This window comes from Lucilia sericata, unplaced genomic scaffold, assembly GCF_015586225.1.
Source record: "Lucilia sericata isolate MDLA Ls3-8-SP2 unplaced genomic scaffold, ASM1558622v1 Contig000126F_arrow, whole genome shotgun sequence".
Classification (NCBI taxonomy): domain Eukaryota; kingdom Metazoa; phylum Arthropoda; class Insecta; order Diptera; family Calliphoridae; genus Lucilia; species Lucilia sericata.
In genome coordinates this window covers 228,273-255,580 of record NW_023994158.1, presented here as the reverse complement: position 1 = coordinate 255,580, position 27,308 = coordinate 228,273, and the positions used below count along the sequence as shown (strand labels likewise).

The window sequence follows — 27,308 nt, the reverse complement described above, 5'->3', positions numbered from 1 at the left end:
AAGATTCTACCTCTAATAGTTTCCCAGATAAATGAATGTTTTTATACAATTTATATAATGGGTGCGATGTCCCCTATTGATAGTCTGCCCATTTTTTGCCTTAAATAGTCATATTGGCACTAAAGTGGTTCCGACAAAATTTGAGAACTTTAACTCTTTTTTTCAGATATTCTAATTTAAGATTTTCTTTATGTGGGAGGTGCCACGCCATCTATAGCTAATCCACCCATTTTGTCCCTATATGTTCATATGGATGTCTGAGTTATCCGTACATATTTTCTCAGATATGCAACTTTTAATTCATATTTTGGATGTGGGTGTAGCACCTCGCTCCCTTAAAATTTTGAAATAAAAAGTAGCCTATACTTTCTTCTAGACATACATACTGTGAAAAATTCATAAAAATCGGTCCAGCGGTCTATAGACTTCAAACAAATAAACACATATTTTAATATAGATAGATAGATAGATAGATAGATAGATAGATAGATAGATAGATAGATAGATAGATAGATAGATAGATAGATAGATAGATAGATAGATAGATAGATAGATAGATAGATAGAAAGATAGATAGATAGATAGATAGATAGATAGATAGATAGATAGATAGATAGATAGATAGATAGATAGATAGATAGATAGATAGATAGATAGATAGATAGATAGATAGATAGATAGATACATGGTAAAAATATCAAGGTAGTGTCATTCTCTCTTTTTGTCGCCATATTAACCATCTGACATTTGCTGGTATTTTAATAAATGGAGTTACCACATTTACTTTGAAAATCCCATTTTTTGTTTGTTTATTTTTTAATCAAAATCAAAAATAAAATTCAATTTAAACTAAACTAAAAACCAAAATGTACAAATGTAATAAAAAAAATCAATAAAAATTTAAATAAATGTACAAAAAATTCAATTAAAACTATAAACTTCCTGTTAAGTCCTATATCAAATTGAATGTCTCTTGCTGTCCGTATCAAGCAATTGCAATTAGTGCTCCATCCGGTCCAAGAATACACGGTTTTCTTCAAGTGAAAAAATTTAACATTCACGAAATCTTTAAGTACTTTGCTTCCAGTTTATTGTCTAATATGGACACGATTATTACATGTTAATATTCGAGGGAATGAGTGACATCATTAAGCAGTCCTGGAATAGTAGATTGGATTGCAAAATATAAAAGGCCTTAGGGACAGAACTTGATGTGAAGGCTACCAAGATACTTATAGGACTGGGTAAACGCATTCCAACGGGTAGGAATTAGAGTCATCGAGCATATAATTTGCCACTATCCTAGGACACAGAATATTAGGTTGAAATGGCTGGGGAATAGGTTCCATAACAAACATGAAGAAATTGCGGGATTTAACCCCCGCAGTCTACTGCTTTTATCATTCGATTGGAGATTATCTCACGTTTCTTCAATTAGGGAATTGACTCGGTAAATCTTCTGGGTTGAAACGCCATGAGAATGGACATAAACCTTCTTAACCTAAACCTAAGGACACAATTATACATTGCTTCAAAACCCTTTCAAATGATAATCTACATTGTATACAATTACTATTCCCTTTCATATGTGGCAACGATGTTCTATTTATTTACAAAATACGAATTTCAAAAAATACCAGCAAACTTCAAAAAGTTTTTTTGAGAGAGAGGAATGACACTACCTTCATATTTTTATCATGGATAGATAGATAGATAGATAGATAGATAGATAGATAGATAGATAGATAGATAGATAGATAGATAGATAGATAGATAGATAGATAGATAGATAGATAGATAGATAGATAGATAGATAGATAGATAGATAGATAGATAGATAGATAGATAGATAGATAGATAGATAGATAGATAGATAGATAGATAGATAGATAGATAGATAGATAGATAGAATAGATAGATAGATAGATAGATAGATAGATAGATAGATAGATAGATAGATAGATAGATAGATAGATAGATAGATAGATAGATAGATAGATAGATAGATAGATAGATAAAAAAATAAATCCCAGGAATGATTTTAGAACTTGTTCTAAAGACTACTAGTTCTGGTGCGAGTGCAAACAGAACCACCTTGGAACTAGTGGTATCGCCATTACGTCTGGAACCCGTTCCTCGAAATATTGTTGTGGTTCTTAAAAACATCTAGTTCTGAAACAACTTCTTGGAATTAGTTGAAAAAAAAGTCAAAAAATGTATAAACATACATATTTTTATCGAAATAGAAAACGCATTCAACTGAAATATAAAATATTAAAGAAATCCCTAATTGAATGGTACCAGGAGAAAGGAAAGTTAGCTGCTTGTAACGTACATATGTATGTATGTATATCCTTACAAAAAGATTAGAAGTGCGAAAGAATAATCTTAAATTTTACGTAAGATACATAGTATGTATTTATATTACAGTATTACTTTTTGCAATTTTTGCACCAAAGGCGATGAAGTTCTGTATAAATATTATTTTTTCTAACATTTTTGCATTTTTATTACATTGTAAAGAGAATATTGTTATTTAAAACCATGTAATGTAATTTCCAATAAATCGCGATAATATTCCATATTATAGATAATATGTAGTATACATTTATGAAAATTACATACATACATACATATATATATGAAAATTATTAAAATAATTTTAGAAAAAATAATAAATTGACAAATTCAAAAAAATCATTGATTAAAGAACTAGTTCTAGAAGCGTTCCAAAGAACGAGTGTCGACTCCATAACGTTTTCCTTTAAAGGCTTTATAGTCGCTTAATGGGATGCGAGTGGGATATCTATTAAAAAAATATTTTTTAACTCAAGAATAACATTTTTCAATATATGGCGCAGTCGAAAACATTTAAAATGATAAAAATGTCAGAATAACTAATTTTTATTTAGGCAATAGGCGTTACTTATAGCTTTTAATTAGTCCTATAATTGGTGCTGTTTTATTTTACGCAATTTTTCATTTCAAAGATAATTGCAATAAACCAGGGTGTTCGATTTCAGCGAAACCTGAGGTCGTATTTCAATGAGACTCATTTTTAAATATTCTTAAGTGATGTCTCCTTAAAATTTTCATAATTTTACCCAATAATTATGTATACATTTTTTAATTTAATTTTAGTCATGTTCGAACGCGACATGTTCAACACTATATTGTTTTCCTTCATGATATTTATGTATGTACATATGTTGTTCTCATACAAATACAAAAGATGTTAGAAAATACAGTCGGGCATGGTCGACCGATTAACATACTTAAGCAATTTATCCATAAAAATAAAAAAGTGGTGTTATATGTGAATGAGTATTAAATAGAGACTTAGAATTAAAAATGTGAAAAATTGTACATAATTATTGTCAAAAATTATTTATGTATCTCCATCCCATACAGACTCTTTTATTCGTTTGAAATAATATTAAATATTTTTTAGTTGAAAACATTCAATTTGTTTTCTGTTTCTAATAGCTTAATATATCGTCACATGAAACGCAAACGGCCCTAACTAACAAAAATTCAAAATCGATTTTATTGGTGATTCTAATGTATTGCATCAAAACAAATGTCCACAACAAAAATTTGTTGACAGATTTTGTTGACAGGAAACAAAAGGCCCTATCTACAAAAACATTTATGTAAATATTAAAGATAAAAAGTCCAATTTATCCATTTTTATATACATACGCCATTGTAAACTATCATAACAAATGAAAGGTTTGACTATTAAACAATTTGTTTATTTACTACAAATAAATCGCGTTTTTAGAAACAAACTTTTCAATTTAAATAAATAGTTTTTTGCTTCTTCTGTAAAAACTAAATAAACTAAATTTTACCACGAGTAAACTAAAAATTAACACAAGACATCAGCTTGATGTTATAAATGTGATAGAAAAGAATTACACTCTAAAGTTGGACAATTGTTGACGATAGTGTTGAAAATCGTATTTTCAACACAAAAATATGTTGATGGATGTATTCGACAGAAATTTGTAACATTTGGAAAAAAACTACTAAAATTGACTTGTTTTAAAATTTCATGTTTTTTTGTCTTCTTTCATATACATAACTTACATATCGTACATTTATGATGTCTTCCGATTTTGATTTTGCCTCAAGGTAATACTATTGAATAGTAGGCCAGACACGAATTTTCAGCGCTATCGGTCCAGAACTGTCGGACTTAGAGGGGGTCAAAGTTGGACATTTTGGTCATACAGGGTTTCTGGACGGATAGCGCTGAAAATGTGTGTCTGGCCTACTATCCAGAAGTACTAATCTTGGTGCAAATTTCGTCAAAATCGATATTTTGAGTTGATATGAAATTGCCCATTAATTAATTTGTTTTCTTTTTTAGATATTTGCTGTTTTACCACAAAAATATATTGGAGTATGAATAGATCGGCAATTCAAAATCAACAAAGAAATTTCAAATCGGAAAAAGAACATAGATAGGTACACATAATTTGTATATTTTAACATTGCTCTTTATTTATTATAACTTGCTACAAAAATAAAAAAAGATAAACGACCGTTTTTAAAAGTTTTATTATTATGTTATTGTAGTAAAAAGTCTAAAAAAGTTTCGATAGCTTTAAAAAACTGTCAAGCACAAAACATTTACGAATTTGGGCTCGTCCGGGAATTGAACCCGGGACCTCTCGCACCCGAAGCGAGAATCATACCCCTAGACCAACGAGCCATACGTACGGTGTGCAGTTAAATATGTATAAAAATATCCCGTATTGATGTGGTGAAATTTTGTATAACTTCACCAAACATGTTGAATACATTTGCACAGAGTTGAATTCAATATGCATTAGCCAACATGTACAAAGTTGTATTTAAAGGAACAATGTTATAAGAAAAATGTCGAATTTCCAAATAAAAGTCGAAAAATCGAACTAAAAAGAAATTCGAGGTATTGTTTGAAAACACGAATATGACATAAAAACATTTTATACACAGACCAAGGCGAATTCACATAAGGTGGTGGCAGTTCGGTAACAACATTTACATGTTGCCACCATGTATTTTTTAATTTACTTTGCAAAAAGAAAATCCCACATGTCCAAAAAATTTCATCATTTAAAATAAATATATATCTTCACCTGAAATGCAAAAGTGCGAAACAACACTTTTAAAAATTTTACTTAAAAAAAAAAAACTAAATAAAATGATTACTATTGTTGTTATAAAAAGGATATTTATGATCCAACATACATAAACACCTTTGAATATGACTATACCGCCAGACATTTTCTATTATGTTGATTTTTAGGATTTTCTGACTTGTGGAAATCACTAATATGTTGTTACGCCCTTTTGAATTTCATGTCTATAAAATCGGACTTTTTGACAATAGAGTTTTAAAAGTTTGCGACAACATGTATTTTGATGCCGTAAACCATTTTCAATCAAAAAGTTGATTTAAAATTTTTTTGATCATTTTTGCATTTCAGGTGACGATATATAAGAGGCAATTCATTCAAAATTATATATGGATTGAAAATAAAAATAAAATAATTTAATTATAAATTAAAATAACAAAAAATACGTATTAGATTACAGAATTTGTACTAATAAAACATACAAATTATATTCATATTGTTTTTATACATCAATATTGGGAACTATGTAGTAATACTATGTAGGGCTCCAAGTGTATAAGAAATATTTAATGATCTTTATAGAAATGTGACCAAATCATCAAAATACCACAGCACCACTTTATAGCGAATACTGTTCTAATAATTAAAAACTATCTTTAAAGTCAATTTGATGGAAAAAACTTCCCGCACAGAACGCAATTTCTAAAATACATTTCGCATAAATTTAGTACGCATAAGAATTAATATGCATATGCATCCACTAATGTAATTTAATGTAATTATTACTTTTTTCTTAAAGATTGCAATGAATTTTTAAAATTATACAGCGCTAATAGATATTATCATATATGAAGTTATTTACACATACATATGTGCTTAGAGTGCTCCAAAAAAACGAAGTTGCCTTCTCTAGAATTGTTCTTTGGGTTGTAAGCTATGTCACACAAAAAATTAGGCGGATAGGATAACGTTAACAGGTGCCGCAACGGCTCTGAAGTTTTCAAGTGCATTTACAAGGGGAAAATATCGATTTTTGCAGGTTTTGCTCAACTTAGGCCATTTAGTAATACATTTTGAACTTTATTGTAAAGGATTCGTAATGTGCACAGAATAAGCATTTCGGAAGGATATAAAAAACAAAAATTGCTTGAAAACTTTAAAAGTTATTGCAAATTACCCAGGCCATTAACGTGTCCCACGGCAAATGAATTCGAAATGTGACAAAAATTTTTCTTTTTTGGGATACATTCTAAAAAAACATTTTGTTACTTAAAATATATCTATAACTACACGAATATTAGTTTTTGCCCTTATAAGATAACGCAAACTTCTTCTCAGCTATAGTCATTATTCAAGAGCATTATTCAAGTAGATAGTGTTTTTTCGAATTTTTTAGCTTTGGTGTTAAATTATTCTCAAGTACCTTAATCTACCTTTCTTTCACTCTATTTTAAATATCGGACTATATACGATAAATTCCAGTCATTTTTGGTAAAGATGGCCGACAAATAAATATTATTTCGATATGGTACACTAAGAATTTCCAAATATTGCAAAATTTGACCTTTGAACTCCACAGTTTATGGGTTAAGAATGTCCGATTTTAATAAAACTTCGGATATATATTTTGTATTATCTAGACTATAATACTCTGATAATAATTTATTTAAAATGTGCAACAGTAAAGAATTAATACGTATTCTCTAAAATATTACAAAAAAATGCGATTTTCCTGAAATCCGCCGAGTTCAAATCGCAGGTATAGCTAAACTGTAAGAAATATTGATCAAATTTTTTTACCGTTTAATAGCTTCATCTATTGGCCAAAAATCCCCATGAGATCTCCTAACATTTTTGAAATTTGTTTAACAAAGATTCAAAAAAGATGAAATTGGAGATTTGAAACGGCCGTTGAAAAAATCAAACTTTTTTGACCATAGCTGAGAAGAAGTTTGCGTTATCTTTTAAGGGCAAAAACTGATATTCGAGTAATTATAGATATATATTAAGTAACAAAATGATTTTTTAGAATATATCAAAAAAAAAGTAAATTTTTTGTCACATTTCGAATTTATGTGATGTGAGACACGTTAATGGCCTGGGGAATTTGCAATAACTTTTAAAATTTTCAAGTTATTTTTGTGTTTTATATCTTTCCGAAATGCCTACTCTGCCAAATTTGAGCAAAACTGGAAAAAATCAATATTTTCCCCTAGTAAATGCACTTGGAAACTTCAGAGCCGTTGCGGCACCTGTTAACGTTATCCCATCAGCCTAATTTTTTGTATGACATAGTTTTACAACCCATAGAACAATTCTAAAGGTGGAAACGGCCTGTCAGACAAAAATGTTTTGTCCTTCGTACAAGCTTGAATCACTCTAATGTACATATACAGTGAATCAATTAAGTAATTTGCCTATGTAAAAAAACTTTGTCTGAACAATTATTTTTTTCAAAGTTAAGCAATTTGTTTGTTGTGTTTTTTAAAGAATATCTTTTATTTTAATTTTCTACCAAAAAAGTAAAATCTTGATATTAACTAACGAGATTTTTTATAAAATGTGAACGTATTGTTAATTTTTTAGGTCAATAAAGTATTTTGCTTTTTAGGTTTTTTGTTTATTTTTTTAATATTGCTGTATATTTTTATACAATTTTACATTTTTATTACTCCTGTATATTAAAATATTTTTTTTAGATATTTAAGTAGTGGTACGTGTGTCTAATTGTATCTTATTCATGTTTGTAGTCAGCATCTTATGTATTAATGAAATTATCTGTAAAATTGATTTAAGTTGCCTATTTTAACATATATATTTGCTAGTCTACCAACTATATATGGCCCTATGGGTTCGGTTTGTTTTTCCTAAATAAATAATATAAATTTTAATAAAAAATTAATTTTTATTTATTAATTTTAAATAAAAATAGGCCCTAATAAAATAATTAATCCCCAGATGGATGCATATATGTTTTCGTATTATGGCAACTCTGAATGGTGTACTTTGACAGTAGTGTAAGGCCTTCAGCAAGGCGAATTCAGATAAGGTGGTGTTCTTCAATCAGCTGATAATTTTTTTCTTAATTCGCCTGGTTTACGTAGCTGTCAAAGTTTGTTATTGTTTACATTTTTATATTTAAAAATGTCCGTTAAACGGAGAAAAACTTCGTTAATATTTTTAATTATTTATGTAAAAAATCTAAAAATACCAAGCATCTCGTAAACAAATATCATTTTATTTAAATAATGGCATAATTGGTATGTATACAAATATGTTATTTAAGAAAAATATTTTTTCTATTAAATGTTAACATATTACACAATATTGTTTTATATTTTATATTAAAATTGTGTAGATAACGTGATTAACTAAAAAAATCTCTTCCGGAACACTTAATATTAAGAAACGCATATGAAGTATTTACCCGGCTGGCGGCAGCTGACTTCTACGTTATGGCTTAATTTTGAAATCTATTAAATGTTAACAAATTAAACAATATTGTTTTATATATACAGTATGTAGATAAAGAGATTAACTAAAAAAAGTCTGTTCCGGAACGCTTTATATAACAAAACCCATATGAGGTATTTACCCGTCCGGCGTCTGCTACATTATGGCCAAATATTGAAAATTACTCCGCCGGAGTAGAATTATCTATTCGCAACAAATATTCATTCATTCGTAATATAATATTTTCATGAATATGTACTTTTTTATGTTTATTTTTCACAAAAAATTAAGTTTTACTTAACTTCAAGCATTCACTTAAAATTTGCAAATTAATCTGCCGGAATAGAATTTATCGTTTGAAACAAACATTATTCAATTCAGAATATATTTTCCTCACAAATTTTAATATCTTTATCTTTATTTTTTAATAAAATATAAACTTTTTACAAAAATTTTTCATCAAATGAATTCGCCGTACTTATGGTCTTTGACATCTACGTAAACCAAATGCAAAAACAAAATACATGTAAAATGTTGTTGTTGCAGAACTGCCACCACCTTATCTGAATTCGCCTTGAAAATCCGAAAAAATATGTACATCTATCTAGGGATTCATTATATTTTTAGGACAACAAATTAATAAATAAATTTTATATTCATTTTAATCCGTAGTAAATTTATGCGAAATACTCAAAAATTGCACAAACTATTTGTTTTAAATATGCATCTATTTTATCAATTATAGGGAACTTTTTACTAATCAATTGAGAGTACAAACATCCCACAATTGTAAGTAAAATTATTAAATTTGATTTTATCATAGATATATTAATTTTTAACAACTTTCCATGGTAGTGGTTTGGTCACATTTCTATAAAGATCATTATATAGTTCTTATACGACAATAGTAGAGACCTACACGGTATTATAAGTTCCCAATATTGACTGATAAAAAAATAGTATGTATATAATTTGTATTTATGCTACTTCATACTTACAATTTTGTAATCTAATATTAATTTTTTGTTATTTTAATTGATAATTTATTTACTTTTTTAATAAGTAAATAATAAATAATATTCTAACCCCTTATTCACAAACAATATTTTTATTTTATTAAAGGTTTATAAAACAAAATTTCCATACAAAATACCGTTTATAAAATAAAAATTTTGTTTGTGAATAAGGGTTCTTACCCTTATTTTTCAATTCATGTATAATTTTTAATAAATTTTATCTTATAATACATATTTACTTACGTGAAGAGATTTTTGGGCATGTGGGATTGTCTTTTTGTAAGGTAAATTAAAAAAACACGGTGGCAACATGTAAATTTTTTGACAGAAGTATCTACTTTTGTTGTTTTTGTAGAATTGACTTCACCTTATAAGTGCACCCTGGCCACCACCTTATCTGAATTCGCCTTGCTGAAAACTGTGCATGTTTAAGCCGCCGGCGGAATTTTGAATGTCAGGCACCGACGTTAATGTGTGTCGGCATAGGTATTTATAGCAAAATAAATATTAAATAATAACAAGATTATTAAAATAGCCGAATTATAAATATAACTCATTAATAAACTCAAGAACTTACAACATTTTTGGTAAATTTAAATTAATCCAATGATATGTGTTATAAAATTATACCAAAAAAGAACAATACAACACAATAAAAAAATATAGCAAAATTTCGTCAAAAGCATGTGATTTCCAATATAATATTACATCAGATCTTTTGTTGTTCTGATATATCAAATAAAAATTATTTCGTATTTTCATGTGCGGCAAACACAACATACACTGGATATGATATATTTCAGTAATAACGCTTCAAATATAAAAAGTATTTGCTCTTATATTAATGTTTCCAAACATCAAAACCTGCAGAAACGAAAATAATTGCCGCAAATAAGCGGGAGTAGTTTTTGCTATAAACATAAGTTTTGTGTGCCCAAAATCAACTAACATGGACGAAGTATTCTCATTGCATACTGAGAAATTCGACTTATATGATGGTATGTTTTATTTGTTTTTATTAATGCAAACAAAGATTTATAAATCTATGTATGTGTATCAAAATAGCCGTAATATTTAAGATAGTTTTATAATATTATTTTGAGATGTAAATTTCCCATATTTATTGCAACCTATTTTTGTACTTAACTAATTTTGGTATATGCAGTGGGTTACAAAACAATGGAAACTTTTTCTAAATTTTCATAAACGGACATTATTAAACATTTTTATTTTCTTAGTATTTTGTATGTACCTATATATCCTTATTTACTTAAATTAATAAAAATCTATGAAAATATTTAATTAAATATTGAAAAAATAACACAAGATTAAAGTATTTCTTTTTCTGTTACTGACAAAATAATGGAAACTTTGGCGTTATCGTAACAAAAACGGTAACAAAAACGAACATGTCAGTAACTCAGAATATAGTTCGTCTTTCAAATGACACCAATTTCTACACAAACATCTTCGAACTACTATTTCCCATAGATTTTCTGTGGATCTTTATCTTATACCACACATAGTATCTTTTTATACCCTCCACCACCACGAGTGGTAATAGAGTGTAACACCAAGAAATATTCATCTGAGATATTCTTGGTCCTTTTGAAATTCTAAGTTGTTCTATGTCTGTCTGCCCGTCTGTCTGTGTAAAACACGCTCACGTAAAAAGGAAGTGAAATAAATTATTAAAATTTGGTCAGAATATACCCTATTATAATATGCAGTTTGGTACTGAACCCCACAGAAAATTTTCAGAGTACTCGGAATTGTAACCAATGTTGTGTGCTTTACTTTGTGTTACTTATAATTTGATTTACTTGTATATAAAATCTGGATATGAAGTTTTGGTTTTTAATAAATTTTTTTGCATTACATCTTAATATACTTGAGATTAACATTGTATATGAGAACAGAAAATTAAAATATAAAACAAGTAAGAGTGTTATATTCGGCTATGCCGAATCTTATATACCCACCATCAAACCTCGCTTGACTAGAATGAAACTTACTTATGTCGAATTTCATCTATATACTCGTATTTTTTAGGCGTTAAAGTAATTTTCTGAAGGGGACCTTATATAGGGGGTAGTGTCAATTATGGGTCGATCCTAATATAATTTGGTAGACAGAATTTGTTTCGTATTAAATTTATTTGTGTCGAATTTCATCGCTACACTCGTATTTTTAAGCCATTAATGAGCGTTGCAGTCATTTTCTAAAGAGGACCTTATATGGGGGGTAGGGTCAATCATGGATCGATCCTCATAAAATTTTTTAGATAGATTTGGACTCGTATGAAACTTACTTATGTCGAATTTAATCTATATACTAGTATTTTTAAGCCAGTAATGAGCGTTAAAGTCATTTTCTAAAGGGGACCTTATATGGGGGGTAGGGTCAATTGTGGACCGATCCTCATAAAATTTTGCATAATGATTTTGGATCATAAGAAACTTACTTATGTCGAATTTTATCGCTATATTCATATTTTTAAACAAGTTATGGCTGTTAAAGCTGCTTTTCGAGGGGCCACTTGTATGGGGGCTATAAGAAAATGTGGACCGATATTGCCCATTTTCAATACCAAACAAACCTTACCTGTAAAAAATATTTATGTGAAATTTCAACCCTCTAGCTCTTTCCATTGGGACTCTATCGTGCAGACAGACAGACAGACGGACGGACAGACGGACAGACATGGCTAGATCGACTTAGAATTTAATGAGGACCCGGAATATATATACTTTTGTGGGTCTATGACCAATATTTCGATGTGTTACAAACGGAATGACAAAATCAATATACCCCCATCTTTTTTGATGGTGGGTATAAAAATCAAGTGTGCTGTAATTTAATCAACAAAAAATTTTTCATTTATCGAAAAATATTTTTTGGATCAACATTTTTTCAATGTTTAGATGAATTTTAAGCAAAATTTGTTGCTTAAAATTAGGATCATGATCTAGTGATGATTGGAATGGCCTTATACTTATGAATGAATTTGTAGATACATGTATTTGGGTAGCATTTTTTAAAAAAACATACATATTTAGATACTTCTTAATACACATGTATTTTAACTAGAAAGTTGTTGTAGATACTTTTTGAAACACTTGTGTTCCAGCTAGGAAGGTGCTGTAGAAACAATTTTACTTACTAGGTATATCGGTAAGAATGTAGGAATAGCTACTTTTCCACACACAAGTATATTATAAAGAAAGTATAATCTACACACAATATAGCAAACCAAGTATATCAGTTAGTGTGTCATTTTCAAGCGGCCATACCCTATGTAAAGTAAGCCAGAGTGTGTGTAAGTTTGTAAGCACATTCGAATACAAAATAAGCAACACAATATCAATGTAGTAAGCTATAAATTTTCTGTTGGGAAAATGAGCAAAAAAATTTCAAAATTTTTTCATGATCGGTTCATATTTGGTCAAAGCTCCCATACAAGGTTCCCTTCCGAAAATCACTTTAACGGACATAACTCATTACTAAATATTGATATCGATACATTTAGCACAAATACTGCTCTTATATACATATTTGGTCATAGCTCCCAAACAATGTCACCTCCAGAAAATCACTTGAATGCACAATATTCATTACCAAATAATGAGATAGATACAGAATTTAGCCAAAATTTTGTCTTTATATACATTAATGTTACTGTGGAATTTTTTACGATCGGACCATAATTGGTCATTGCTCCCATACAAGGTCCTCTTACGAAAATCTCTTCAAAGCACATTACTCATTGCCAAATAAAGCTATTGATCCAAAATTTTGCACAAATATTCACGATCGGTTCATAATATGGCTGCGATCGGTCCCATACAAGGTTCCGTTTCAAAATTCACTTAAACACACATTACTTATTACTAAATTACGCTATATAGATATAAAATTTGACAGAAATATAGCTTTTATATACAGAAATGGTACTTAAAGATTTTTTTTACGATCGGTCCATAATCTTGCAATTGTAACAGATTTAAGCTGTTTAAATCTTGAGTTTTTTCTATTTAAGATATGAGAAAACATATTTCTACAAATATTTGATCAATTAAAAAAGTATTAATATAAAAGTTGCTGGTGGAGGGTATTTAATATAGCACTCTAACTTGTTAAAATTGAATTCGACCAATACTTTGCCCTGATACCATAATTTTGCCACCGCTGAACTTAATATTTTTCGGGTCCAGTATGAAATTTTTTAATATTTTTGAAAGTGTTGATTTATTCATTAAATATGTATCGCAGATCAGCAAATATTAGGTAAAGCATTAAAAGAAGTATTAAAATTGTTAATTATTTTGGTTTTTAAATCTTAAATCTAGCCATTTTAATTGATGATATAAAAAATTAATTTTGCTAAAAAATTAATATGATGTTCTATTTTAAAAAATCTACTTTTACCTTACGAATTATAATATTACACCCAGTAACAATTTAAAAAAATCTTTTACCCGTCAAAAGTTGATATGCATATGAAACTAGAGTCCATTTAGAGAAATTCTGCGTACTCCAATTTTTGTAATCAGCTCTTATGTCCTTATAAACGGACTTCAAAGTTGAAAGAACTTACAATGGAAGCTTAAAGAAAATTTGCTACAAAGCTTCCATTTCTTTTTTAATCCTGATGAAATGAAATAAATAATATTATTTTGAAGCAGAGATTCTCAGCTTCTTTTGATGTTAACACCAAATATTTTATATAAATTTGGAATTCCATGTTTTGAAATCGTATGTCCTTTAAACATTAAGGTCCTTTTACAGAAGTATAGAGCTGATTATGAAAAACTGCGTACTCAGAGTTAATACTAATGGTCCACAGTTTCCTGTACACATAGTTTTTTCATGTGTGAAAATGACTATTGCACGGTGTTATATATCGTCGAGAACTAATTTACGAGTTTTTAAGACAAAGTAATGGCAACAAGTGTCAAAATCCACAGTTAACTTGAAAGGAAAATTAAATATATAAATTTTTTTTATTTTTAAAAACGTTAAAGGTAAGAAAATAACACAAATGTCCAAAAGTGCGCATAATTATTATATATCCGTTAAAATAGGGGATGTCTAGAATTATATTCTTTTTTACATTTTGCGGATTTTTGCGCTTTTTGATTTTTTATTTATATAAACATAGATTTTTTTCAACCTGATTTATTTAATTGAAAGGATTTAAATCTTGATTGTACTACTCTCAATAATTTTTTTTGAAATTATTTTACAATTCTTTTTACAATTAATTAATTTTTTAAATATTTGCTATATAAATATATTTTTTATGTATACCTATCTTTTAAGCAGAAATAACCGATTATGGCCAATAGGCTGGGTTTAATCAAATTAAAGTAAATAATTTATTTCTATAAGGTCATTTTTTTTTTAATTGCTAAAAAGTATAAATTAATTAATACTGAATTTTAAAATATTTTTTAGAGATGTCATCTTTTTTGTACTTTATTTAGTATAAAATAACTTCTTTGAGTAAAATTTCGGTTAAAGCTCTGATACACGGTTGTCAGATCTTACAACGTTGTCAGTAAAATGTGCAGAAAATGTCCAACAATCAAGTGAACTTGCAATTTTTCTTTTGCAACGTTGTCAGAAAAAGCATTACTGAAAATATTGCAAGATAAAATTTGTAAATTGACACCGTTGTTAGACATTTTCTGCACATTTTACTGCCAACGTTGTAAGATCTAACGACCGTGTATACATAGCTTTACAATCATTGTTTTATATGGTTTTTGAAATATATGTATTATGATGTCTAAGCTCTAAAATAGAAAATTTAAGTACACATACATAAGTATTACCCAGCAAACATTCGATTTAAGTTTCAGTCAGAATATTAAAACTAATGAACATACAACTGCGAATTATATAAAAAGAATTTAAAATTTTGCATTATTTGCAAAATTATTCACAAATTTATATCAGATAGAGCTTTTTTTACGAAAATGTTCATACAACCAACAGATAGAGAGTTTTTCATAGAATTATAATATTTTTATTTGATTTAATATCAATCCAATATTCTATTTTATGCAATTTAATGGAGTAAAAGAAACCAAATTGTTAAAAAAGCACCAGATTATAATGTTTTGGTCCAAAATCAACGATATATGGTTAAACACGACAGTAAAATCAAACTAATTAGTGTCATAATGAGCGATATCTCGAAAACTATTAGACCGAAATATGTTTACTTATTTGTTTTCAGCATGTCCAAAGAAAACTTGTTTTGCAACAGAAAATTGACCAAAGGTTAGAGTTTAAAGCAATTTTTGAGAGAGTGTTGCATTCAGAATTTTTTTAATTTTTTTAGAAAAAAAAATTTTCAAAATGATATAAAATTGCCAAAAATATGTTTTTGTCTTTGTAATTGATATCACTGATACGGGATTGTTTGCTGGATATTTTGCCATTAAAATCTCATTTTCGTGCAAATTACAGATACCGACTATTGACTATATCGATATACATATTCCATACTAGTCAAAATCAGTCTGTTCTATTAGGAACAACAACGGTAAATATAATTCATAATAACAATAAGGCCCGCGCGTTAATCGATTCGGGTTCGGAATGCTCTTACATTTCTGAACGATTACGAAAAAGGTTAAAACTCCCCAAGAATTTATAGGCCCGCGCGTTAAATCGGGAAATTTGCCTTCAACTTCCAATATTAAAAAATTGCCAAATCTTCGTTTGGCAGATTCTAATTTATTTGACAACTGGACTGTAGATATACTTATTAGTTCAGATTTATATCCTCGGATTACTTTACCGGAAACACAGCAAAATATATTATCATTATTGGGATAGAAACGTGTATTTGGATGGATTCTGACAGGACCAGCTAATCCTAGGGATTTTGAATCCATATTGCAAATTTACTATACCCCAAAAAATAATTGATGTCATACTTTACAAACGACAACTTAATCACATCTAAAAATGCGATTGCATACTTTTCGAAAAGTATGCAATCGCATTTATAAAAAAAGCGATCGCTTTTATAAACCAAACATATCCTCACAAATGAAAACACAGTTAAAAATGAGAATAGAGATGTAGAAAAGTCACTACAAACAACATATTCGAAGTACTTCAAATTTTGATGAACAACCAATGAAATTTACATAAGCGTTTCATTGAAAGAATGTGGTTTAAAAAATACCTTTGTAATATAAGTTTTATTGGCCTTAATGAGGCTTTTTTTATATTACTTTAATAAATATATATATATATATATATATATATATATATATATATATATATATATATATATATATATATATATATTGGCCTTAATGAGGCTTTTTTTATATTACTTTAATAAATATATATATATATATATATATATATATATATATATATATATATATATATATTATGTGAATATTATGGTGTGTAGTAGGGTATTCAAACGATTAATCGTCGATCGGTTAATCGATAAATTTTTAACGATTAATCGAATAATTTATATCAAGTAACCGATTAAAAAACTTTTTATTTAACAGCAAAATAACTGTATATTTTATACAAAATTCAATATTTTTATAATAAATGTTCTTCCTTTATTAATTCCTTAATTATGTTTCTATAATGAAGAATATTTTTTGATGATTTTTATAACAATACTTCAGAAATATTGTGAGAATTTGTTCTGATTTACCTACTTCTAGAATCGGTTCATACAGAAACCCAGAAACTTTCAGATTCCTGAAAAGGAATCTTGGAAATAATGATATTGTCTTTACTTCTACATTCAGTTTTGAGGAACAATGTTCTGTTTCTTAAGTATTAAAAATAAGTTCTTCAGCAATAATTATACACTAGTTCGTTGGAACGTATGAATTCTGGAACTCGTTGAAAGATCTCAAAAACATAAAATTAATTAACTTAATTTCTTTAATAGAAAAGGATTTCACATCGAAAGAAATAATTTCTAATATTTGAGAAAGAACTTAATAAAAAAATTACATATTCAATTTAAAGAAGTGGAAAATTATAATTTTGTTTGTTATAGGAAGAATAATATTGTAAAAAGGAAATAATATTAATAAAAAACTTCCAGTTTCCTTTTATTCGATTAACCGAATAATTTTGAATTATCCGATTATTAACCGGCTAACAAAACCCGAATAATTGAATATTTATGAAGATCATTATAAACCTAAATTCGTACAGACCTCCTTCAGAAAATCGGTGGCCGTCTATAAATTTTATAAATATTTATGAATTAATTAAAGATAAATTAAATTCATATTTATTTTTCATCCGACTAATAAGAAATGACTAATAAAAAATTTAGTTTACATTTACTTTAAAAATATAAAGACCTCATATTAAAAAATGCATTTTTGCAATAAACCGAATTTGACACCAGCAAACCGGTTTTTTTAGCATTCGAAATAAAGCTCTGTAGCAAAAAACCGGTCGAAGAAAACCGAGTATTTCTCCTTAGTGAGACGTATTCTATGCGTTTTAAACACCATAGATGGACACCCTGTTTCTAAATTTCTTTAATATGAATTAAAAAAATAATAAAAATAAAATAATATTTTAAAGAAGTTTTAAAAAGTCTATTATTTTGAACAATAGAAACATTATTTTTTGCAGATTTTTACGTTCAATAAAGTTTTAGAAAAAACATGAACTATTGTATGTACATATATGTATTTAATACATACATATAATATTTCATATGTATTGAATACATACATACAGTGCTGTGCAAAATAATAGACTTATTTTTGTTTAAAATATTTCGTAATAAATGTTATTTGGACTTGTGCAGGTCTTTAGTATATATGCACTTCTTTCCTCCTGTACCTGTATAAGTCTTTTTAGAAATACAAATAAACTACAGTCTATTTTATTTAAAAGGCTTTACTTTATGTTTACAAACAAAAATAAACTAATATTCATTTAATTAAAATTTAATATTATTATTTTTATTATTAATTATAATTCTATATTCCTAAAAATTGCAACTAACACACAAATGTGAAGTATACTCCCATATGCTATAAATATAAAAAAAACATACAAAATATTGTATGTTTATGTGTTATTTCCCACATTCTTAACGTATGTATATGTTCCCAAAAAATGTTCTTTACGAAGTTACCTTACAAACATTCTCTACATGCTCCGAATAAAGTTCATTACGAAGATACGCTAAAACATTCCGTACATGTACGGAATAATGTAAGCTAAAAGTACTCTAAAATCTACGCTAATCTACGCACATTCCCAAAAACATTCGCTAAATTCTGCAAACAAGTACACTGAAAAAAATCCATGCCGAAATTCTTTCGTAATATACACTATCGGACAAAATAAAGTGCAAAAGTGCTCATGCTATATTCTTTCAGCGAAAAATCGGTTAAATGATTCGTGAATATGGAAATTTTTTTCAAAATCATTTAGTTAATATACAATGCTACAAATATAACAATAAAACTAAATTATTGTACTTAAAATTTTTCTGTGTAACATCAAAAATTAAAGTAAATTCACTTTTTTGTTGGACAAAATAAAGTGTAAATTTTAAATATCATTATTTAAATTTCTTGTATATCAAAATTTTTTATCTATTTTGGTTCTGATTTGAATATCTGGATCTACTTGAGCTATTTTGGTAATTTTTTCCCCATTGTTTTTCGCCTTCCCCTTGCTTGTCCCATATGATTATTTTCAAAAGAAATTCGTTTTTGATCACCGGAATTTTTTGATCGATTGTGGTCCAAAATTAATCTATTGGATTTAGGGCGGTGCTCTGAGCAACTTTTTCCAATTTTTCAGTGTTCTTTCCTACAGTAATGTTATTATTTAAGATTTGACTGTAATATGCTCACATAGTGTTCACTGGAGCTTTTTGAATAAATTTCCCTTAGGTTCCCCACACCTAACGTTAAAAATTGGACACATACGAAGAGTCAACTGAATGAGTCAACTGGATGTTATACAGAAAAATTTAAGGTGGAATAATTTTGTTTTATTGTTATTTTTGTAACATTGTATATAAACTAAATGAATTTAAAAAAAAATCCATATTCAATAATCATTTAACAGAATTTTCGCTGAAAGAATATAGCATGAGCACTATGGACAAAAAAGAAGTTGTGTCAGTCACCCCCTAGGATTAAAGATATGTTAATAACATTTCCAAAAATATAAAAAATATTTTTTTGCCACGCCTAGAAATACCGCCCTTTTTGTTTTTTTATATATTACGCCGTCATTTTAAGTCCGATCGTAACATGTCATATATCAATATTTATAGCTTGACTGTAGCTATATTTCACTCTTAGAACATTTTTTAATTCGACGTCATATTCTATGCGTGAATTCTGATATCTCGGATCCTTCCCCAAAATCTAAAATTATGGCTATGCTGGAATAAAGTACATTGAATTATAGGAACCATTAGCTTTTAAAATGCTCACTTTTATGCGTAAACATCTATTTTATAGATGTTTAAAAATGTTCAAGTATTTATCAACCGTCCTCACAACAAACAATTAATTTGCCAGGAAAAACAGTCGAAAACATTTGTTTAATGAACTATATAAATAAATCCTTTTTATTTTTTCAGTTACAAACCATTTCAGATCCTACTTCCTTTCAAAATAGAAGAAAGTTAAATACATATATCCTTCAGCAATATAGTGGTTTAGCTATGTCCGTCCGACTGTCCATCCAGTAAACCTTGTAATCAAACTACAAGTCGCAATTTTCCAGATAATTTGATGAAAATAGGCTCAAATATTTCATTTTACCAAAGGACGAAGTTGTTTGAAAATGGATTAAATCGGAGCTCTTAATTGTGGCTTGCCGTTCCCTCTTAAACACTACCATTATGATGAAATTCTGCATATCTAACTCCTATATGAACATAAATCCCTCCACATAATTTTGATAGGATCGGTCTATAATTGATCCTAGCTCCCATATATAGGCTCTTTCAGAAAATCAGTTTTTCATCAATAAATTGCTTAAAAAGTAATGGACAAATTTCAATATAAATGCTTTATTAAAAAGGAAATCACATTTTAGATATACTCATAACTGATATCATATGGTCGGCCATTCCCGACTAATATTTTTTTATTAGTTTTTATTTCAAGAACTTTTATAAAAATTAGTATAAACATTTTTGAAAATTAAAAAAAAAAAAACAAGAAACATGCAAGTAATTGTATGGTAAAAACATGAAATATTTTTATAAACTCTTTAATTTTTCATCGATTTTTATAAAATAAAATGTTTAGTTTTTATGTACCTACGTGATTTTGTTATTAATTAATAAAATTAATTGCTGAATAAAATTATCTTCCTTGTGTTAAGATAGGGGGCAGAATGAAATTTTTGTATTGTAAATTAATTTGAAAAAATAGTTTTCGACCATATCCCTAGCAAATTAATTGTTTGTAGTTAGAACTATACATGTATTTTTAAATACCTGTAAAATAGCTGTTTATGCACAAAAGTGAGCATTTTAGAAGCTAATAGCTCATATAATTAAATATACTTTATTCCAGTATAGCCACAATTTTTGATTTTGGGGAAGGATCCGTGATATCAGAAGTCACACATAGAATATGACGTGAAGAGTGAAATATAGCTACAGTCAAGCCATAAATATTGATATATTATATGTTACGATCGGACTTAAAATGGCCACGTTATATATAAAAAACAAAAAGGGCGGTATTTCTAGGCGTGGCAAAAAATATTTTTTATATTTTTGGAAATGTTATTAACATATCTTTAATCGTAGGGGGTGACTGACTCAACTTTTTTTTCAACCCACCCTAATTAGCACTTTAGCACTTTATTTTGTCCGATAGTGTATACGAAATTGTACGAAATATTTTAGTATAATGCAAAATACAGTGGACGTCCACTAGTACGAATTATATAGTGTCAGGCCCTTTCGTAATACCGAAAAATTCGTATTATTGAACAACACATTTTGTATGTTTAAATTCAAATAATGCAAATAAAATATTGGATTTTATTTATTTTTGTTTTATTTTTCATGAAAAATTACATAACGGAACAAAATATAATAAATGTGTATTATTTTAAATAAATTTCTTGTACATAAACAGGCATAAAAGGGACATATTTACGTATATGAATTGTTAATTTTGAAAGTATCGTGAGTCCAATGGTTGAAATGAGATATATGTAGAAGGTTTTAAATTTTAATGTTTTTAAAAAGATGTGTGCCAAAGACAATTTGCAATTTACATATGTGTTCTAAAATGTATTAAAATGTTCAGATTACATAAAACTTTTATTAGAAACTTGAATGGAATATACCATAATTCTCTAATTTATAATTTTCTCTTAAAAATTAGAATAGTTATCGTTAAACCCATTGTTTGGAATGTGGAGTCACACTACTTTCAAAATTAACAGTTCATACATACATATGTATATAAATATCATTTTACTTATTAAAAAATCCATCATTTAACATCGATGTTTATTACATTGTAAAATGATTCTTACGGCTTTTTCAATAACAGCGCTTTTGAGGCTTCAATATTGTTCTCAGCAGAGTTATTGTCGGGAACTAATAAAATACTTTCCTCATTGGCGTTATCATCCAATTTAATTTATTCTCTTGGGTCATCAAAATTCCAATAAAATAAATTAATAACACTAAATAATTGTTGATTTGTAAATATACATGCAGTAAATTGTGTGTATAGGATTTTTAAAAATACAAAACACTTGTAATAAATACAAAAAAAACTTCAAAATTACTGAGCTTAAGGTAAATAAAACCAAAATTCCCATAAAAAATGCGTTATTCGTACTATCGAACAGAAAAATTGTGACATTATTCGTACTATAGAGTAGACAATGCAACAATTTTGCCATTCGTATTATTGGATATTCGTAATAAAGAGTATACGTACTATTGGACGTCCACTGTAATCTTGGAAAAATTAATTTACATAAATTGAAAAAAGTGAATTTTGAATAAATATGGTAAAATTTACGAAATATTAATTTATGCAAACATTTCTGTTCATTTTAAAATAATTTTTCGAATTTTAGTTCAAAATTATTCTCCACTCGAATGTTTAATTTTTTTTTTATGAAAATAATTCGTGAATAATATAATTTTTCTTATATTTTATAAAAATGTAGTTTTATTTAATGATAATATAATTAATATGTTGTTGTTGTAACAGCTAAAACTATACAATAATCTAGTTGGGGGGTTCTACATCAATGTCCAGGCCTAAAAATTGGGCTACTTCAACTGGATGCGTCCATAAATCCATTGGACAGAGTGAAGTAGGGTTGGCTGAGCAGTTGAATATGTGGTGGGTATCATGAGGACCCTGACCACATGCAGGACATTCGTTGAGGACGGCACGGTCTATACGTGACCAGTAGGCATTGAGCCTGTTGCTCCATCCCGATCTTAGTTGTGCCAGAACTACTCTTGTTTTCCGCGGCAGGTTTTCTTCCGTGTCTGCTATGGGCGGTGGTCGACCTCCAAGTACGACATTCATGCTGTATACTGTGACCGCGGAATTTATGGCGTCTCTATGAATGTCGTTCAAAGCTGCCGAATACGAGGACTGATGCTGTGGATCCCGCACATATCTGCATATGTTTTCCTCGTATATACGAAGATCCTTCCTGACATGCCTCGGGGGAGCATCCAATTGTGTGATGTTAAAATTGGGATGACTACGTTCCCCGACAGCCGGTTCTACGTACCGTAATGACCCGAATTATTCGGCCAAGGAAAGCATAGCGAACATTTTCTATATATCTATCTATCTAACCCAAGCACATAGGTCTGGCTTATCATTATCTTATCTTAATTCAAGATCCTATAGAAATTCGAACCAACAAAATAATATTATTGAAAAAAAAAAATTTAAGAGAAAATTATGTTTAAAAAATTCATATTTTAATAAAACGGGCAAGTTATGGCAAAATAAATTGATTGTAAATATTTCCCAATATTATGGTCCAATTTCTGGTTTTTATATTTTTCTCAACACTTTAAACCAATTTATTTTATTCGTAATTGAAGTTTCTAAAAAAATCAGATAATATTTTTTTAAAATGTATATTTTTAACTAAATGGGCAAATTATGTTAAAACTAATTCATGGCAAATGTTTCCCAACAGATTGGTATAATATCGATTTTCTATATTTTTCTCAACACTTTAACCATTTTTGTTTTATTCTTAATTAAAGTCTATAAACCAATTCAGATCAAATTTTTTTAAATAATGTCAATTTTTAAATAAACGGGCAAGAAATATTAAAATTAACTTATGGCAAATATTTCCAAACATATTGGTCTCATTTTGATTTTTTATATTTTTCTCAACAATTTAACCATTTTTGTTTTATTCCTAATTGAGTTCTATAAATAAATTCAGGTCACATTATTTTTAAATAGTGTAAGTTTTTAACTAAACGGGCAAGATATATTAAAATTAATTGATGGCAAATATTTCCCAACATATTGGTCTAATTTTGATTTTTTATATTCTTCTCAACACTTTTAACCGTTTTGTTTTATTCTTAATTTAAGTTTCTATAAAAATTTGAACCAAAAAAAATATTTTTGAAAAAATATTTTTTAAGCGAAAACTATGTTTAAATAATGCGTGTTTTTAATTAAGCGGGCAAGTTATGGCAAAATAAAATGATTGCAAATATCTCCCAATACACTTTTAAACATTTTGTTTTATTCCTTACTGAAATCTATATAAAAATTCGAAACAAATAATTTTTTAATAAATAAAATAAATCACATATATTTTGTACGTCAGCTATATATTTTTATATTTATCGTTTCAGAAGTAAAAATCTATATTATCATCATTAATTTAAATAAGTAGTATGTTTAATGTATTCTTTCTTTAACTAAAAGGTGTTTGAAAGCCCCATATGAATTAAATAGAAAAATTTGTACAGCTGAGAAACTAAGCTAGAATATTTAAATTTTATATGGTGTTCAGTGTTTTATATGAAGAACTTTGACATTCATGTACACATTTAGAAAAAAATGGACGAAATTTCAATGGGGGTTTGGCACCTCCCATATGAATTAAATACAAAATTTCGTATATCTGGGAAACTATGAATCTTAACTCTTGGAGAACTTACCAAACTTGCAGTAATTTGCGTGATATCTCCCATATGTAAAAAATTATATATCCGGAAAATAATTATCGTTAGAATTTTCAAAATCGTTAAGTGGGCTTTTTTATTTATATTGCTTTTAGGGTAGCAAAGCGCACTGGCTATAGCTAGCTTATAGATAAAAAAGGAGTTATATGGCGACTAGGGTTAAATATGGACCGATCCTCATACAATTTTGGGGTGGGATTTTTATTCATATAAAACTTATTTATGCCAACTTTTATTATTTATTTATTTATTTATTTTTATTTGTATATCCTTAATATATGTTTGTATATTATTGATTAAATCTTAATCACATCAAAAAATGCGATTATATATATATATATTTTTTTTGCTTTTATAAACCAAATATTTCCTTACAAATGAATACCCAACTAGCTAATAGTGAGGAAAGAGAGTCACTACAAATAACATATTTGAAGTACATCAAACTTTAGTGAAAAACCAATAAAATTTACAGAAGCAATCACAAAGAATGTGGTTTATTTTTAAAAACCAAACATCGAATTTTTACTGCTTCTAAAATGTTTGCATTTGGAGGGATGGTGTTCATTTTTGACAACTTTGAACTACATCTAAATTTATTTTTAGAAGCTGTAAAAATCCGATATTTGGATGTCAAAAATGAACCATATTCTTTCAATGACACGCTTGCTTGAATTTCACTGGTTTTTCGCCAAAATTTGATGTACTTCGAATATGTTATCTACATTACTTTCCTCACTTTTAACTGAAAGCGAAAAATATTTAATCGCATTTTTAGATGTGATTAAGATGTCGTTTGTAAATTATGACATCAATTATTTTTTGCTGGGTACATAAGTACATATGTATGTGTTAAGTTTAATTTACGTTGGCTATAACATTTTTAATATTAGTTCATTTATTTTAAAGTTTGATAAAAGCCTGAAAAATATTAACTTTAATTAATGTAATTGTTTTTTTCTTCTTATTTACTACATACATCTCTAGTTCTTCTATTGGCTGGTGTTCTTTCAGTTATTATATTGCTTTCCATTTAAGTATGTGCGGAAGGACGAGAATCGTTTTGTTTATATCTTTTGAAGGATAACAACTCTGTTGTGATATTAAAAAACAAATATTTATTATGTGAACAAAAAACGTAATGTATACCTAATGTATATAAAACCATGCTGGATTTTTAAAAATTTCAGACAATAAACTATTAAGTATGTACACTGCAATAAATGTATGTTTTATTAGCGATTAAATAAACTACACATTCGTCAAGCCAAACATGTCAATATTTTAATAAGTTGAAAATAAAAGCGAAAAAGTTCGGAACAAATTTTAATTGAAAATACTCGAGATTATGAAAATCCACAAAATTTTACATTTGAGATATAAAAGGATGTTAAAATCAGTATGTATGTCAATAAACATGTCAATATTTTACCTTTGTGTAGCGTATGAAGGTATAGTAATTAAAATAAGTTGAAAATAAAAGCGAAAAAGTTCGGAACAAATTTTAATTGAAAATACTCGAGATTATGAAAATCCACAAAATTTTACATTTGAGATATAAAAGGATGTTAAAATCAGTATGTATGAATATATGTATATGTATATGAAAGTCGGCTTGTGTTTAGGCACGCTCATAAATTTTACATGCTTGACTGTAATCATTATAAGTTTTATTAAAAAAAATACTCTTTAATTGTTATTTTAAATTTTTATTTTTTGTGCGGACAAAAACTTTTTTTATCGCTGAGAAAAATTTTGAAAGTTAGGTAATATTTAACATGAAATTCACAAATCTATCGAAATAACGGTACTGATAAATATTGAACAAATTTTAGAAAAGATTTCAAGCTTTAATTGATGTGAAGATATATTCTTATATCTTCATAAATGGGGATGATGTACAACAAAAATTAACTAATATCGAATAAAAAACATTAATTTTATATACTTTACCCTTTTAAACTATTTCTCAAATTTTTCACTTCTTTAATTGCATCTCTACCCAGCAAAAAAAGGCGTGCAAAAAAAGTAGTAAATGCATGGGTTCAACTGATAATGAACTGGTTCATATTTAGGTGAAACATGCATGATTTTAACATTAGCGTGTCATTGGCGTGCATGGGTTCGTATTTGGAAAAATAGTTCGGCATTAAAATGAGTGCTTACAACCAATGAACATCCGATGATTCTCAAGCGAATTTTCATTGGTGCACTATATTTATTTTAAAATGCATTATTAAAGGTATTACGAATTAATTATTAATATTTAAATTAATATTTTAGCATGATATTGATAATAATTAAATGTGATAACAAAATAAAACAAATTTTGAATTGCATTAAAATTCATTCGAAGTAAAAATACCCATTATAATTTAAAATCAGTCAGTCAAATGGACTTAATATTACTAATTTAACAAATATTAAATACAAAAATCTAATAAAATTAATGTTATTTTTAAATTTGTTGTATGAAATGCACGTTTCCTT

At 27.7% G+C, this 27,308-nt stretch overlaps 1 protein-coding gene, 1 long non-coding RNA gene and 1 other non-coding gene across 5 annotated transcripts in view; 2 read left to right on the top strand and 1 right to left on the bottom strand.

The window, feature by feature from the left end:
- LOC119600890 (ubiquitin carboxyl-terminal hydrolase nonstop) overlaps nucleotides 1-4,550 on the top strand; it is a 29,299-nt gene extending 24,749 nt beyond the window's left edge. For all 3 annotated transcript variants that reach the window (XM_037951461.1, XM_037951459.1, XM_037951460.1), the window contains one exon: nucleotides 4,376-4,550. In XM_037951461.1, the coding sequence (XP_037807389.1) occupies nucleotides 4,376-4,418 (43 nt within the window). In that variant the 3' untranslated portion in view covers nucleotides 4,419-4,550. The remainder of the gene's footprint in view (nucleotides 1-4,375) is intronic.
- Nucleotides 4,551-4,648: 98 nt separating this feature from the next.
- Nucleotides 4,649-4,720, bottom strand: Trnap-cgg. Its single transcript has one exon. It is a non-coding gene; the product is annotated as a tRNA-Pro (tRNA).
- Nucleotides 4,721-10,024: 5,304 nt separating this feature from the next.
- LOC119600904 lies at nucleotides 10,025-26,090 on the top strand. The gene is made up of 2 exons (XR_005231167.1): nucleotides 10,025-10,596; nucleotides 25,806-26,090. It is a non-coding gene; the product is annotated as an uncharacterized LOC119600904 (long non-coding RNA).
- The last annotated feature ends 1,218 nt before the right edge of the window (nucleotides 26,091-27,308 follow it).